The sequence below is a fragment of the Ursus arctos genome, unplaced genomic scaffold (genome assembly GCF_023065955.2).
Source record: "Ursus arctos isolate Adak ecotype North America unplaced genomic scaffold, UrsArc2.0 scaffold_23, whole genome shotgun sequence".
In the NCBI taxonomy this organism is placed as follows: domain Eukaryota; kingdom Metazoa; phylum Chordata; class Mammalia; order Carnivora; family Ursidae; genus Ursus; species Ursus arctos.
In genome coordinates this window covers 26,218,522-26,234,852 of record NW_026622908.1, presented here as the reverse complement: position 1 = coordinate 26,234,852, position 16,331 = coordinate 26,218,522, and the positions used below count along the sequence as shown (strand labels likewise).

General features: G+C 38.8%; 1 protein-coding gene across 12 annotated transcripts in view; it reads left to right on the top strand.

Annotated features, from left to right (window-relative positions):
* Nucleotides 1-15,786, top strand: part of LRRC4C (leucine rich repeat containing 4C) — a 1,128,307-nt gene extending 1,112,521 nt beyond the window's left edge. For 6 of the 12 annotated variants that reach the window (XM_057317294.1, XM_057317292.1, XM_048215326.2 and 3 more), the window contains 2 exons: nucleotides 3,909-4,066; nucleotides 13,632-15,786. In XM_057317294.1, coding sequence (XP_057173277.1) covers nucleotides 13,674-15,596 — 1,923 coding nt within the window. In that variant the 5' untranslated portion in view covers nucleotides 3,909-4,066; nucleotides 13,632-13,673 and the 3' untranslated portion in view covers nucleotides 15,597-15,786. The remainder of the gene's footprint in view (nucleotides 1-3,908; nucleotides 4,067-13,631) is intronic. The other 6 variants (XM_057317295.1, XM_057317298.1, XM_048215336.2 and 3 more) reach the window with 1 other exon arrangement.
* The last annotated feature ends 545 nt before the right edge of the window (nucleotides 15,787-16,331 follow it).

Sequence of the window (16,331 nt, the reverse complement as noted above, 5' to 3'; positions counted from 1 at the left end):
TGTGTGTGTGTGTTGTAACTATCTAGGAAATTTGGGTTTTCTACTGTTTAATAATAAACAGGAAGAAAGTACTTGATAAAACATTGGAAGGTGATTTTAAAATCAGAATGACTCTGTATGTGGTATTCAGATTCCCTAACATGGCAATTTAAATTGCATTACTCATTACAAAAATCTATATGCCTTTTGGTTGCTATTGTTGGTTTGTTTGTTTTCAACCTATAAAGGCAATGATGACCTTGCACAGGGCATTTCCTAAGGATTAATGAGCAGTTGAGGGTTAATGGCTCTCAACTCCTCCTAGCTAGTCATTAATCCAAAGAAAGCATGGGAAGCAAGGTCATTAACTGCATTACCAACTTTCTGAAATCAAATCCTTCTCTACCTGCCTTACCAAGCAAGGGCTTATGTTTAAGACGGACTTGTTAGATTTTCAAAAGTTTCTCTAGTTACTTGCCCTGTCATTAACCTGGACAAAAGAATATATAAAAGAATAATCATTAGCCTCTGTGGACTGATAGAATGTCATGAGAAAAATAATTTTTCATACTGTGATTAAATATAATTTGAAATGTTCAGCCTCTTTTATCTGCTGTCTTTTTATTACCTTTTTCAAACTGAAAGCCTGGAATCATCCTATTGTGCATCCTGAGAGGCTAAAACGTGTCTGATTTCTGCAGTTTAACCTCATTCAACAATAGATTTTGTGTTTGTGTGTGTATGAGGGGAAGATTCTTATTGGGATTTTAGTTGTATTAGTTGTAATGGAATATTACTTTTTTGATTTATTCCTATTATACAGATGATCTTCACTGATATTAATAAGCATGATATTTTCTCTTTTGGCATCAGTCAAAACTACCCAAAATATTCTAAGAGATAGATACACATGAACAATTCAGTTACACTACCTCAGTGCATTTTCCTTTAAGGAATAAATGATGGCTAAATGAGGGACAGACGGTTCTGGAGCAGAGAAGTCCTCATTTCATCATGCAGCATCCTGATTCTTATATTGACACAAATTCCTTAAAAAATGACAGGGAGTGACAAACTGTCACCTGAATACCAGTGTTAATGTATGTGGCAAGGATCATTGTCACCAGGGAATATGGCATTTCAAGACCTTTTCCAGTGGACATTCGTCTTGAAGTATTTACTCAAGACGTGGGTCTGGTCCTTGGTTTTATACCCTCAGAAATTTGACTTGGGTGGCTCATCATGAGAAAGTTGTAGTCACACTTATAAACACATAAGAAATGAATATAGAGAGCAGAATGCCAGTTTGTTAAATTATAGCTAAAATATAACAGACACTTCAAGTACTTCAGTCTGTCAAATCTTTTTATGTAGAACTTAAATTTTTTGGAGTTGTAAATCTCCTTGAAAATATGATGATAAAACCAATGAATAATCTTCCTATAAAAAATACACAATCTCCACATTTATACCAAAATTTGCATATAATTTCAAGAGATTCATAAATGGTTTAAAATCTATTCATGAGCGTCTTAGGAACCCTTGGATTGAACTATGCATTTTCATGGAAAAACATTATAATTCAATAAGGCGGTTGATGAGAAATCAAACTAAGAAAACTTAATTGTATGATTCAAATTGCTTTAGCATCAGATTATAATTGTCTGATGTATCAATCATTCTTCATAATTGGACTTCAGCTGTCACTGGGACTAGACAAATAACAATAACAATAAATACAACAAATGTTCATACAGTATTGGCTATGTACAAGACACTGTTCTAAATCCTTCTATATATATTAAATCATGTATTCTCACAATGATAGAGTACATAAATCAGAGCATCCAACCTCTAGGCAGTTTCACAGATGGATACTACACACATTTTTATCTCTGATTTTAAAAAAAGAAAAATCTCTATATTCCGTTACCCTTCACTTAGTTATGTTAGTAGTTGGTAAGTACCAACCTTTTCTTGAGCTTGTTTCTTTTTCTTTCTTTCTTTCTTTCTTTCTTTCTTTCTTTCTTTCCTTCTTTTCTTTTCTTTTCTTTTCTTTTTCTTTCCTTCTTTCACTCTGTCTTTCCATCCTTCTTTCCTTCTTTCATTTTATACATATAAATTATATATATATATATATAATATAATGAAAGACACAATGTTACAATGTGCCATGTACTCTGGATGTAATATTTAGGATACAGCTTATTGCTGGTAAAAAGAAATTTTTACCTAGTCTATTGTTTTCAATCACACATTTACATGCTGATTTTGGGCAATCTACTTTTTCAGAATTTATTTTTACATTTTTGTTTGTGTGCATGAGAAGGCAAGGAGTAATTACTGAACCCCCCTCTTTATCATTTGTACTAAGTTATATACCATTTTAACTTTTTCGGTTCTCATACAAGTCTTATCAATGGACTTGATATGTTATTTGTTATTATAAAATTAGCTTATCATTCCTGGCTCCTGACTATGAATTAAAATGTAAGCTACATTCAGTAATGCAATTCAACAAATATTTACCGCATGCCTAGACATTCTCCAGTTCCTGTCTTTCACAAGCTTATGATTAAATAGGTTGAACACATACCCAAACATTTAGATTTAAACACAGATTTGAGAAATGCTATAGTTTTAGCATTACAGACACTTATGGAAGGATAGATGAGTCCCCGCCAGTAAGACCAATGAAGGTCAAATAGAAATGGTCTTCGTAAAACTGGCTCTGAGACTGGGTACAATTTTGACAGAAAAATCAAGAGTAGGACATGCCTTGCAATGGGAAAAACAGGAGCAAGGCTCTGAAGAAGAAAAGTAGGAGGCCTATTTTTAGAATCAGGAACAGACTGCAGCCTAGACTGTATTATGGAGAACAGTGGGAGATAAGCCTGGGAAAGGAGTATGGCACAATATCATGGAGAGTCCTATGTGTCACGCTAAGGTGGTAGTTTTTAAAAGGGCAAATTTGCCCTCCAGGGGACATTGGCAATGTCTGGAGACACTAGATCCTCACAACTGGGGGTGCTACTGGCATCTAGTGGGTAGAGGCAGTAAGGGATTTAGGCTTTATTCTCTAAGCAAATGGGAACTATTGGTGGGTTATGTTTTCTTGAACTGTGATTGCCTACGTTCCTGGGTCTTGTTACGCTAAGTCTGCAAAGTGTTAACTGCGTAGATCTCCCCCAGGAAAAGTATTAGAAGAAAAGGCCAATTTGGGAGATAAAGAATAGCATGTATTAATCATGTTGTCGGCCCCCGGACCTGAGAAAAGAGAAAGAATGAAAAGGAAAAGCAAAGAAGTGACGTTTTCATGCATTGGTAGAATCCAGACTTAACAGTATTAGTGCAAAGGAGAATGCAGGCGTTTCCGATAATTGGAACAGTCTGATTTCATTTTCTGAAGAATGAAATATCAAGCAGTATATGGAGCTTGAGGTTTTAAGCTTTTTTTCTTTGGTTATTCATTTCACAAAACCAACAGAGCAAACATCTATCGTAAAAATACAAACATATCCCTGAATACCTCGAATCCCACCCTTTAATTTGAGAAACAAGTCAGTCATCTATATTTCATTTCTTCATAAATAATAAACGTCAAAAAGTGAATATGATCAAAAGGATTCATAACCAGCCAGAAACTTCATGCCAGGTATGTTTATCTCTCTTGCATCACGTGAGACTAAACAAGCAGGAAAAAACAAATCAATTTTACTTTTAGCCTTGCCAAGTCATTGGCTATATTTTTGGGTCTGCTCTTCTAACACAAGGTAGATTTGACTTCTTGTAGCTAACACAAAGTTGGAGCTGCGACCGTCTACCTTTATCTAGCCTATTTCATCCTGTTCCTTTGGATTGTGACAAAACAATTAGGAGGCCTTTTTTCACCCATGGATTTTCTAATTAATGGTTCAAATGAATTCCAGAAGCAGAAACGTGATGACGAAGAAGCTCTTCCATTTTGAAGGGGATTTGAAGATGACTTGAGTTCCTGCCATACGAATTCTCGTTCTCTGCTCTGAGTGGGCTGATCCCAGGGAGTGACCCGGAAGCTGAGCCAAAGCTCCCTACCTCTGACATACATGTAGGTGCTCTGTGAAGAAGCAAATCAGGGGTACAACTTACACATTTATCTACATTTGAATTTTCGAGGCAATCATGTTATTTTAGGCACGTACAGCAGAGGGCATTGTTTGGCCAAACTTAAACAGGGCTGCTATTGACAATAATAAAGAAAGAAATAGGGAAGCCTTCCCCTGAAAACAAACAAACAAACAAAATAGAAAAGAGAGCTCGGAAACAATGAGATGAGCTTTATATTGCATTGTGCGCCCCGCTTTTCTTTGTAGGAAGGACTTCCGTGAAAATGGTTAAAAACTAGATAAGCACCATTTCAGAAATTGATGAAATTCCTACTATGTGAGTTGGACTCTACTAGCTGCTAGGGATCAATAAGTGAATGTGACGTCATTTATGTCCTCAATGAATTTATAGCCTTAACTATCTACGGGCTGCTTAGACACCAGTTTATTCATTTATTCATTCATTCATACCTTTAGCAAATATTTGCTGAGCATTATTCCAGGTGAAAACTACTGAATAAGACAGACAAGTCTCTGCTCCATGGAACTTAATATTCCACTCAGGTAAGACAGGCAGTAAGAAAATAAGCGTCTAAGTATATAAGAAAAATACCAATAATAAGTATTATGGTGGAAATCAAATATGGTGATGTGACTGATGGTTGTAGAGGTGCTTCTTTAGGCTGGATGGTCAAGAAAATCTTCCTAAGAGAGAAAAATTTAAGGGATGCTCTGAAGGACAAGAAAAACCAACCATGCAAAAATCAAAGGGTATGTGTTGCAGGCAGAGGGGACCCTACTGCAAAGGTCCCAAGGGAGAGAGGGAAAAGCCTGGAGCATTTGAGAACCAAAGGAAGTCCAATGTGGTTGAAGAGAGAAGGAGGATGAAAATAGTTGAAAGGGACAAGACGCAGGCAGGTATCAGACGATCTTGATTTGGGGACCAAAACAGTTTGCATTTTGCTCTAAAATGAAATGGAGCTAATAGGAGCATTTTAACGGAAGAGTGACGTGACCATATTTATATTTTAAAAATTCACTTTAAATGCCGTATGGAGAATTCATTGTGGTAAGGCAATTGCAAAAGTAGAGAAACTAGTCAGAAGGTATTTCAGTGGTCCAAGTTAGAAATGAAGATGATTTGGCTTAGAGAGGGTCAAAGAGGAAAAGTAGATGGATCCAGTTACATTTTAGTGAGTCACATGAATAGTGTTGTGCTGGTTATAAATAAAGAAAAAGAAAAGTCAAGGAAGATTCTTACATTTTTGCATTGAGCAACTGGGTGTGTGGTGTGGAATTTTGGGAGGCACAAGGGCAGGTTTGGGGATTTGTTTTTAGTATATGCTTTGGCATTTAATTCAAGTGATCCTCTCAATGTCTATTTATTAATGTTATTACCGTCACTCCCACTTAGAAAGGTGCAACTCGGGGAAAGCCAATTTACCAAAGATCAACAGTTAGTAATACTAAGCCAACCTTCCAACCCTCCTCATTCCATTCTCGATCTGATTTTTGTTCCTCTAGGTTTTGCTAATATACGTTTATGGCTTTTTCTGTGTGTCAGTATTGTTTCAAGTTGGAAAGTATAGCATTTCATTAGGGAACCAAGACAATATGTATTTAGTAGTCCTTTGTGTGCCATTCACAGAGTTGACACAAGCATCACCAGAAATCAGAGATGCCTCTCTCCTGACATGCATATCAGAGTTTCCAAAAATCATACCCTGATCTCTGTGTACAATGATATTTTTTAATGTGACCACATACAGAAGCTAATTTTGCCTTCACTGGTATTTCACGCTCTATGGGATTTCAACTAGGGCTAATTAATTTCAACCTGTACACATCTCAGTCGTCAGATCATCAGATCGAAGATGTTTCATTCAGCTTTAAAGTAATGCTAGGGATGTCGATTGTTGAAGTCACAGGACTTTTCCATCAAACATTCCTCTCTCCAATTTCTTTTACACATGAGGGCAGATTATTCTTTTTATACACAGTACTCTCTCATCAAACCCTTTCCTGCCTGAGGGGATTGAGGTTTCTTCCTAAGTCTCTTTATTGAGGCAAATCCAAACTTCTACCAGGCTTGCGGTGCCCCTCAGTTGGGCCAACTCAACTATCTAAATTCTGTAGCATAAGCCCTCTGCTTCCAGTAAGTCAGTTTTCGTTTCGTGCTCCTACTCCTCTGCTTTTTTTAAGTAATCTCTTACCTCCTCCATCACCACCCTATCTCAATGCAAGTTTATGTCCCCTTAAAGACCTACATAAGATCCGGAATCCTCTTCTTAAAACTTGCCTTGATTATCTGTGACTTCTGACAATCCTTTATGGCATTTAAATATTGAATATGTTGGTTTGCGTTAGTACCCAGGACACCTATATATACATTTTTTTATTTTTTACATGTATCTGTACATTTGTATTATAGCTCCAACAAGATTATAATGTTCTAGAAGGCCTGGACAATTTCATTCTTATAATCCTGACTACACTGTCCAAGCAATAGCAACATGTTGGCCCCATGCATTTTTCTTCCTTTGCTTTTCTTTTTTTTAATACATAGTTCTCTCTACTCACTGTTTCTTTTCACCTGATGATATTGTAATTGTGTCACCTCTAAACCCCAAACATGTGTATTCTTTTTCCATAAATCAGGTAAGTATTCGAGAAAAATGAAAATGCAGACTCGGGCATCGTCATGATCATCATCATCTTCTTCTTCAATCTCAATTTCTTACAATTTTCTAGAAACATTGCCAGGTCAGTGTGTTCAGCCAGAGGACCTCCTGTTGACTTGACAGGTTGAGTCCCTGGTTTACAGCCATTTAAATGTTGAATCACTTCCATTACATTTGCCTAGAGGGTCAGCCCTAGGCACGGTCACAAAAATTTCTTCTCCCTGAAAATCTGCAGAGCTACATAATACCATATAAGGAGTAGAGAAAACTCAACAGACTTGTAAAGTTGGGTTTCAATTGGGAAAAAAATAACCATATTAGAAAATATTTACAAAATAATTTTGATTTGGAGAGGTAAGCTATCTTTAATATGATGGTGTTATTTGAGGTGTTATTTTTCCTTCTCCGGTCTATTCTAGCACTCTTTAAAATGTAAAGGGTTATCCAGAGATATGACTGCGGTAGAAAGCCTTTTAGCATGATGGGGTGAGCCTCACCTCCTTTCTGACAAGCAATTCATGTTGCCTCAGCTTATGTTCTTTCCTTTGGTAGGTCTCAAATTTATAATGGTACAAGAAATCAGAATTTTTCTACTGTCTTCCTTGTTGTTTCTTTGTTATTGGTTTCAGGAAGGGGGAGATAGCGAGAGAGAAATAGAGGGAGGGAGAGGCAAGGGAAGAGGAAGAAAGGAGAATGAATATGTAAGTATCAAGATAGGTTTGACTGTAAGTAGCCAGGGAAAAGTAATTGTTTATACTGTAAGGAATTGAATATTTACATATTAAGAAAATATAGAGGAAAGATAGTAACAGGATTCATTAATTCAGCTGCCCATCACAAATATCAAAAATACAAATTCTTCCTCTCTTCCCATTTTCCTTCCTTGGCATAACTGCTTTATCCTCAGACTTCCTCCTTTCTTGGCCACAAGATGGCTTCAGCAACTCTAGGCATCTTATACTCAAAACAATATCCAGAAAACAGAATAAAGAAGTATTTCTTCCCCATGTTTTCTTCTTGTGAGTGGGAGAAAAAAAATTTCCAGAACCCCTCAGCTGTCTTCTTCTCACATCTCATTGGCCAAGTTGTGTCACGTGTCCAGCCTAACTAATCTCTGGCAACAGAATTGGCACAACCAATATTTGTTTATACAAGAGCTCAGCAAACTATAGTCCAAAAGATTAGCCCTGGGAGCTAAGAATGTTCTTGAATTTTTAAATAGAAAAAAAATGTTAAGAACAATATTTCGAAGGGTACCTGGGTAGCTCAGTCGGTTAAGTGTCTGCCTTCAGCTCAGGTCATGATCCCAAGGTCCTGCAATGGAGCCCTGCATTGGGTTCCGTGCTCAGCGGGGAGCCTGCTTTTCCCCTTTCCCTCTGACCCTCCACCCTGCTTGTTCTTGCTCTCTCTCTCAAACAAATAAATAAAAAATCTTTTTTAAAAAAAGAATAGTATTTTGAAACAAGTGAAAATGGTATGAAATTCAAATTTCAGTGCCCATAACGAGTTTAATCAGAACCACAGCCATATCCATTCATTCACCTTTTCACTACAACTACTTTCAGGCTACAATGGCAGAGCAGAGTTGTTACCACAGGAGACCATATTGCCTGCAAAGCCTAAAATATTTCCTAGCTGGCCCTTTACAGGAAAAGTTTGTGTAGCCCTAGCTTGAACCAAATTCTGTAACCCAGCAGTCCTGGGTCAGCCTCTTTCAAAGCAGATAATACAGTTTTGTGATTTTTTTAGGATGCGAGAGAAGATTCCTGAACCAATTTTTCTAGGGAAAGAGTAAGGGATGAGGATGTTGGGAAGGCAACAAATGTGAAGAAAGAGAGAAAGAGAGGTTCAAGCGCGATTACAATGAATAATCCATTCTTAGTGCTGTGAACAGCTGACTCCCAACACACCCTGTTGAAAAGACAGAGTTTATTGCTTACTCTGTTAAGGGAGGTCACCATCTCACAAAGGTATGGGAGTATCTGTGAGTAGAGCGGTAAAAATTAGGATAGAATTTATGGAGAATTGGGAGTCTGATTTGAGAGGAGTTTTCCCTGTGGGAGGTTGATTAGGAGAAAGTAAGAATTAAGGTATAGCAGTCCAGGATTTGTGAAAACAGCAAGATGAGGCTAGAGATTCAAAGAATCTTAAGAGTATAGACTGTCATTAGATGCTTTCTATGAAAGAATTGATGGATCTTTGGGCGGGTTCCTAGAAGGACAATAAAACCATTTGCTTGGAGAGGAGAGTCCCCAAAGATAAAGATGCTGATAAAGACAGTGGAAGAGCAAAATCATGGTTATGTCAACGCGAAGGTATGGTTTGGAGGTCTTAGTGTCCAGGCTGAGTCCTGGGGCAAGTGGTTTTGGTTCTCAGTATTTAGGGGGTTTATTGCAGATACATGGGAGTGTGAATGTGTGTTCTGTGGGGGAGAGTGGTTGTGGCTAATAAATTCACCTTCCTTTTACCTGGCTTCCAAACTGGTTCCAGTACCTAGATCCAGTTTATGCTTACTGAGCAGTGATACTGTGCTAAATAAAGCACCCCCTGTATCTCAGTGCACTGAAGCATGGGTAGGGAAAGAAGAAAGGTCTGTTGACAAAGTCAGAACATCCTCTGGGACAAGGCTAAAAGTATTACAGTTTAATTCAAAACCCATAGAGATCCATTTGTAAATAAATGCTGTCAGATGACATTGTAATGGATAGTGCGTACTTTTAAATTGATTTCTTTTTGATGTGATAAAAACATCTTATGAAAGAGATGTTGAAACGTGGCTTTTAATGTAAAGTAACATAATTTAGATTTTGAAATAGAAAACCTTTTGTTGATAGTAGTTTATTCGATTCAGTGCATGTACCAAGCGTTATTTTCTGTGGGTTATAAATTACCTTTGAACCAGCTATAATTCACAAATCGTTACTTATGACTGATTTATAGGAAATCTCATTAATAGCAATAGCAGAAAGACCTTGAAGTAAGGGAGAAATGGAAAATAAAACAGCCTGGGGATTGAAAAGGGAGAGACACATGCACTCCACAATTAATTGCAACGTATTGGATTTGCATATGAAAGCGTGCTTCTGATCATTGCAGTTAATCCTTACCATAACTATGAATAATAGATATTAGTGTTATTCCTATCTTATATAAGAGGAAGAAACGGAGGGTCCCATCACTTTATTTTTAGTTTGAATATGTTTTAAATATTTATTACATATTGCTTATTATGAGCTGGTAACTTCATATATACATGTGATATTGCTAACTAAAGCCTTTTGAGTAGATGACAAGGTGTTCCCCTTTTACAGATGGGAAAGTAAAGTAAAGAGAGGTGAATTTCTTTCCCAGTTGTAGAGTCATGAAGGTTTAAGCGGGCATTTAAATTAGGAAGTCTTTACTAGAACCTTCTCCCTTGACCATGGGATATGGCTGCCTTTGCTTTCTTATTTTAAGGAGAAAAGGATAGCCCTTCTTCACTTCTGTGCTGTGTCCAGTCAATCTGTTATTTCTCTATATCTCTACTGCCAGAGACCTAGGATTCTGAAAGTCATAGGGTGGGAGACGGGCAGGAAACTAGAGGAGCAGGACCCTGGGACCCCAATCCTAAGAACACCCATCAGTTAATGTAACAGAGATTTTATGTGCTATTTTTTAAATGCCCAGTCACCTTAAAAAGTGTGTGCTGGAGAGAGGGGAACAAATGTAAAACTACACCAAATCATATGAATAAAAATTTTCAGGGGTCATGTCACCGACAATTTAAGTAGGGTTCTGTTTAAAGTGGAAATCTACAAGGGTTTTTAAGGTCATGTTTAAATTTACAATAAAAAAAAAATAACTCCTAATCTAGCTCCGAGTGAGAAGCCTATCAATCACATTGTTGTCACAGTGGAAATGGGACAATAGAATAAACCTATAAAGCCATCAACAAGATTAATAAGGTGAGCAGGGCCCTGCTATTTAGTGATTAGTTGTTTTAAAATGTATTTTATTATTATTATTTCGGTATGATGAGACAAACAAATCAGGAGACAATTGTCACTGAAGATTTATTTATTTATTTATTTATTTACTCACAGTTCCCAAGAGGAGGAAGCATGCCATGCCACACGGGGGCCACACAAGGGAGCACCAGGGTCAGTCAGGGGGTAGAAGGAGTAAGGAAAAATCTGAGCAAGAGCCTTTATCATGGTTTGTGAGAGAAAGCAAGAGAAGGCAGGGTAAGCAGGCTTGCAATTGGCTAGCCCTGTGAGATCCTGATAAAGGTGGTGGTTGGGATACAGGCTTCAGGTTGATTGGTTTGAATATGAAAGGCATGCTTGTGGGTAAGTCCTTTACTAAATCTAGGAGGTGGCTAGCCCTAGGAGGGGTCTCTCTGGAACAACAAGGCCCCAGATACCAAGAAAATATAGAAGATAGGGCCACCTGAGTGGCTCAGTCAGTTGAATGTCCAAACTTTTGATTTCAGGTCAGGTCACAATCTCAGGGTAGTGAGATAGAGCCCTACATTGAGCTCCATGCTGGGTGTGGAGTATGCTTAAGATTCTCTCCCTCTCCTTCTGCCCTTCACCCCCCACTGGTAAGCTCTATCTCTTAAAAAAAAAAAGAAAAGAAAAGAAAAGAAAGAAAGAAAGAAAAGAAATATAGAGGATAGAAAGTCATGATTACTACATTAGTGCCTATCATTACACATACACAGAGTTGTAATTAGATAGTAACTGTTTCTGCACATTTACAATAGCCTTTTTTATCCAGTGCCTACCATCAAGACATGGCCTCTGTCCTCATGGTGTTCACAGGCTAGTGGGAGAAACAGAACCAGAGACTAATGATCATAGTACTAGGTAGTGTGAAAAGTCAATTTAGAGCTGCACCAGCCCCAAAGAAAGAAATCTCTTCCCCAGGCCCTCCATTCCATGGCACAGGGAACTGTTTACTGGTCCCGGATGTACTAGGATCTTCCGTGGGTCTTTGTCATGGCTCGAGATGATCCTTGCCTCAAATGCTCTTCTTTCCTTTTTTGTAAATCAACTTCTTCTAGAAAACCTAGATCAGATGGTCCTCTTCTTGGAAAATCCTCTGATTTTCCAGCACAGACTGGGCTGATCTGACATTAGTGCCCTTGTGCCAAAGTGGCCTGCTCTCATACCAATGAATATGGATTATTGTGATTCATTTGTTTGCTTCTCTGTCTCAGCTTTTGAATTCTCCTTTCCTCAGGGGTAAGGATGATATTCTTCATCTTTATATGGCCAGTACGCAGCAGGATGTCTGGGTAAAAGCAACAACGAGAACAGTAATAATAATATCTAACATCACTGCGTTTTTGCCATGTGGGAGGCAATATTCTAAGTGCTCTATCTACATTAATTTTATCCTCACAACAACACTAAGGGGTATGTACTATTATCATTCCCATTTTGCAAGTGAGGAGAACGTGTCATGGAGAGAAGATTAGTAAGTTGTCCGAGGTGACACATAATAAGTACTAAATTAGTGCCTTTTTGAGTGGAAATGTAGTGATCCCCCATCCCTTTTTTCCTTTGTTTCCAAGAGATTCATAGAAGAGACACTGTTGATAGAGATGAGAGTTTTGGAAGAAATCATTACACAGGTGCCCAAATGATGATAAGAGTGGGACATACACTGGGTAACCCAAGCTCCTTTAAAATTCTTTCTTGTGCTGGAAGAGAGGCAAAAAATGGTTATTTTATTCCCTTTCCCACAAATCTACTTAAAATCAGTGAGAGTAGGGGTATAAGATATATAATATTTCTGTTATACTAAGGTATCCTCTGTACATAAAAGTTACGTTTCATGGGAATGATTAATTTGTGGTATGTCTGCCTATAGGTAGCAGTTGCTATATTATAATGAGTTTGGGTATTTGAAAATCTCAAAGTTTATGTATGTTTGTGCATGCCATTGTTTCAGTGTATCTTCACAGGTACGATAAGTCAAGTTGCCAGGGTTTACAGCTGAGGTCACTCCCCAATAAAGGTATTTTAGAGAAATTAATTGTGAAAAAATATTTTGCCTTTGCCATCATTCTCCCAGAAACTTTTTCATGGAGTGTTTGAGATCAGATGCTCTTGGACCAATCAGACGAGCGTGTGAGTCCTGGTTCTGTCCTTACGAACTTTGTGACTTCAGCCATGTTAGTTTCCCTATGATTAAATGTCTTCATTTTGTAAATGGAGACTGTAAAGTGCCTACCTCAGAACAGTGCTGTAAGGATGAGAAAGGATCCGTCCACGCAACATATGTAATTGAAAAGGGCCCCATTCACAGAAGGGCCCGCGTTTGGTTAATGCTCTGTTGTTACGGATTTGAAATTCTTCATAATTTTTAAGAAGCCATCCCCCAGTTTCATTTGGCACTGGGCCCTGCAAATTATGTAGCTATCCTGGACAGGATTGCTTGTGAAGTCTATAGCCCATGGTGCCTGGCACACAGAAGAATCCTCAATAAAATATCAGCTATTACTGATTTTGCAAGGGAGCTTTTAGTTTCTTGGGTATAGCCCCAAATCCTATTTTCTGAACGTCTTCAATCTGGTCTGGCCATTGAACCTACATCTCGTATGTCCTCAGGCATTCAAGTCCTACTTGGTTGGTAAACACTGTAGTAAGGTGTTTGACCTCATTCTTCCACTCCTCTGTGAGTGCATAGTGGATAGATGTGGGCTGTGGATGACTGCTAATTTGAAGTACAGAAACATTTTCTCAATAAATATGAGCTGCATCTCTGAATAAGGAACGTTAGATTTGTTGCTTGCTTAGTCTGAGAAATGATGGCTTTGGCTGATATAGTGTATCACTGACATTGCTCCAGAAAGACATCTGAAGGAGATCTAATACTCTCTTTTGCTCTTATGTTACAGAGCAGTTGAACTCCAGAAGGACCAACACCAGATAAATTATGAATGTTGAACAAGATGACCTTACATCCACAGCAGATAATGATAGGTCCTAGGTTTAACAGGGCCCTATTTGACCCCCTGCTTGTGGTGCTGCTGGCTCTTCAACTTCTTGTGGTGGCTGGTCTGGTGCGGGCTCAGACCTGCCCTTCCGTCTGCTCCTGCAGCAACCAGTTCAGCAAGGTGATCTGCGTCCGGAAAAACCTACGGGAGGTCCCAGATGGCATCTCCACCAACACGCGGCTGCTGAACCTCCACGAGAACCAAATCCAGATCATCAAAGTGAATAGCTTCAAGCACTTGAGGCACCTGGAAATCCTACAGTTGAGTAGGAATCATATTAGAACAATTGAGATCGGGGCCTTCAATGGTCTGGCAAACCTCAATACTCTGGAACTCTTTGACAATCGTCTTACTACCATCCCAAATGGAGCTTTTGTATATTTGTCTAAACTGAAGGAGCTCTGGTTGCGAAACAACCCCATCGAAAGCATTCCTTCTTATGCTTTTAACAGAATCCCTTCTTTGCGCCGACTAGACTTGGGGGAATTGAAAAGGCTTTCGTACATCTCAGAAGGTGCCTTTGAAGGTCTGTCCAACTTGAGGTATTTGAACCTTGCCATGTGCAACCTCCGCGAAATCCCTAACCTGACACCTCTCATAAAACTCGATGAGCTGGATCTTTCTGGGAATCATTTGTCGGCCATCAGGCCTGGCTCGTTCCAGGGATTGATGCACCTTCAGAAACTGTGGATGATCCAGTCCCAGATTCAAGTGATTGAACGGAATGCCTTTGATAACCTTCAGTCCCTCGTGGAGATAAACTTGGCACACAACAATCTAACGTTACTGCCTCACGACCTCTTCACGCCCTTGCACCATCTAGAGAGGATACACTTACATCACAACCCTTGGAACTGTAACTGCGACATACTGTGGCTCAGCTGGTGGATAAAAGACATGGCCCCCTCCAACACAGCCTGTTGTGCTCGATGTAACACTCCTCCCAATCTGAAAGGGAGGTACATCGGGGAGCTTGACCAGAATTATTTCACATGCTATGCTCCTGTGATTGTGGAGCCCCCAGCAGACCTCAATGTCACTGAGGGCATGGCAGCTGAGCTGAAATGTCGGGCCTCCACGTCCCTGACCTCTGTATCTTGGATTACTCCAAATGGAACGGTCATGACACATGGGGCATACAAAGTGCGGATAGCTGTGCTCAGTGACGGCACGTTAAACTTCACGAATGTAACCGTGCAAGACACAGGCATGTACACGTGTATGGTGAGTAATTCCGTTGGAAATACCACTGCTTCTGCCACCCTGAATGTTACTGCAGCAACCACTACTCCTTTCTCTTACTTTTCAACCGTCACAGTAGAGACTATGGAACCTTCTCAGGATGAGGCACGGACCACAGATAACAACGTGGGCCCCACTCCAGTGATCGACTGGGAGACCACCAATGTGACCACCTCTCTCACGCCACAGAGCACAAGGTCGACAGAAAAAACATTCACCATCCCAGTGACTGACATAAACAGTGGGATCCCCGGAATCGATGAGGTCATGAAGACCACCAAAATCATCATTGGCTGTTTTGTGGCCATCACACTCATGGCTGCAGTGATGCTGGTCATTTTCTACAAGATGAGGAAGCAGCACCATCGGCAAAACCACCACGCCCCAACGAGGACTGTTGAAATCATTAATGTGGATGATGAGATTACAGGAGATACGCCCATGGAAAGCCACCTGCCCATGCCTGCTATCGAGCATGAGCACCTAAATCACTATAACTCGTACAAATCTCCCTTCAACCACACAACGACCGTTAACACGATAAATTCAATACACAGTTCAGTGCACGAACCGTTATTGATCCGAATGAACTCTAAAGACAATGTACAAGAGACTCAGATCTAAAACATTTACAGAGTTACAGAAAACAAAAACAATAAAAAAAAGACAGTTTATTAAAAATGACACAAATGACTGGGCTAAATCTACTGTTTCAAAAAAGTGTCTTTACAAAAAAAAAACAAAAAAGAAAAGAAATTTATTTATTAAAAATTCTATTGTGATCTAAAGCAGACAAAATTATGTGTATTCCTCAGAACCTGTTTTTGCTGCACTTATTTACTATTTTCCCACATCTCATCCCTGCCTTCCCTGGTTGCCATATTTTTCATAGGAGATCTCAAGTCCCTAAAGAACTGGCCTAGGAAATTTTGTAAGAATTCTGTTACACTTTGAGATTTTTATGGTGAATTCTAGTGGTGAGATCCAGTCTATTTTGTCTTTCTTTCTTTTTTTTTTTCTCTTTCCTTTCTTTCCCTCATGCCCTTATGAAGTAGTCCAATGGGGAATGCAATATTAGAAATAGATTTTTAAGAGAGAACAAGATTAAAAAAATGCAAGATCTTATATTTTTCATGTAATGACCTGTTCTGTATTTATGAGGAGAACCATTCAATGGCAAAGCAAAAAGGGAAAAAAAAAAGAAAAAAAAAAGAAAAAAAAGAGAAAAAAGAAAAAAGTAAGCAAACAACAGATTAATTTACATACGAACATCTATAAAACCCATGATCTTTTAAACACCTCTAGAACCAGAATTTGTAGTTCAAAAACTAAAAAATAAGGTTATAAATAAAATATTGT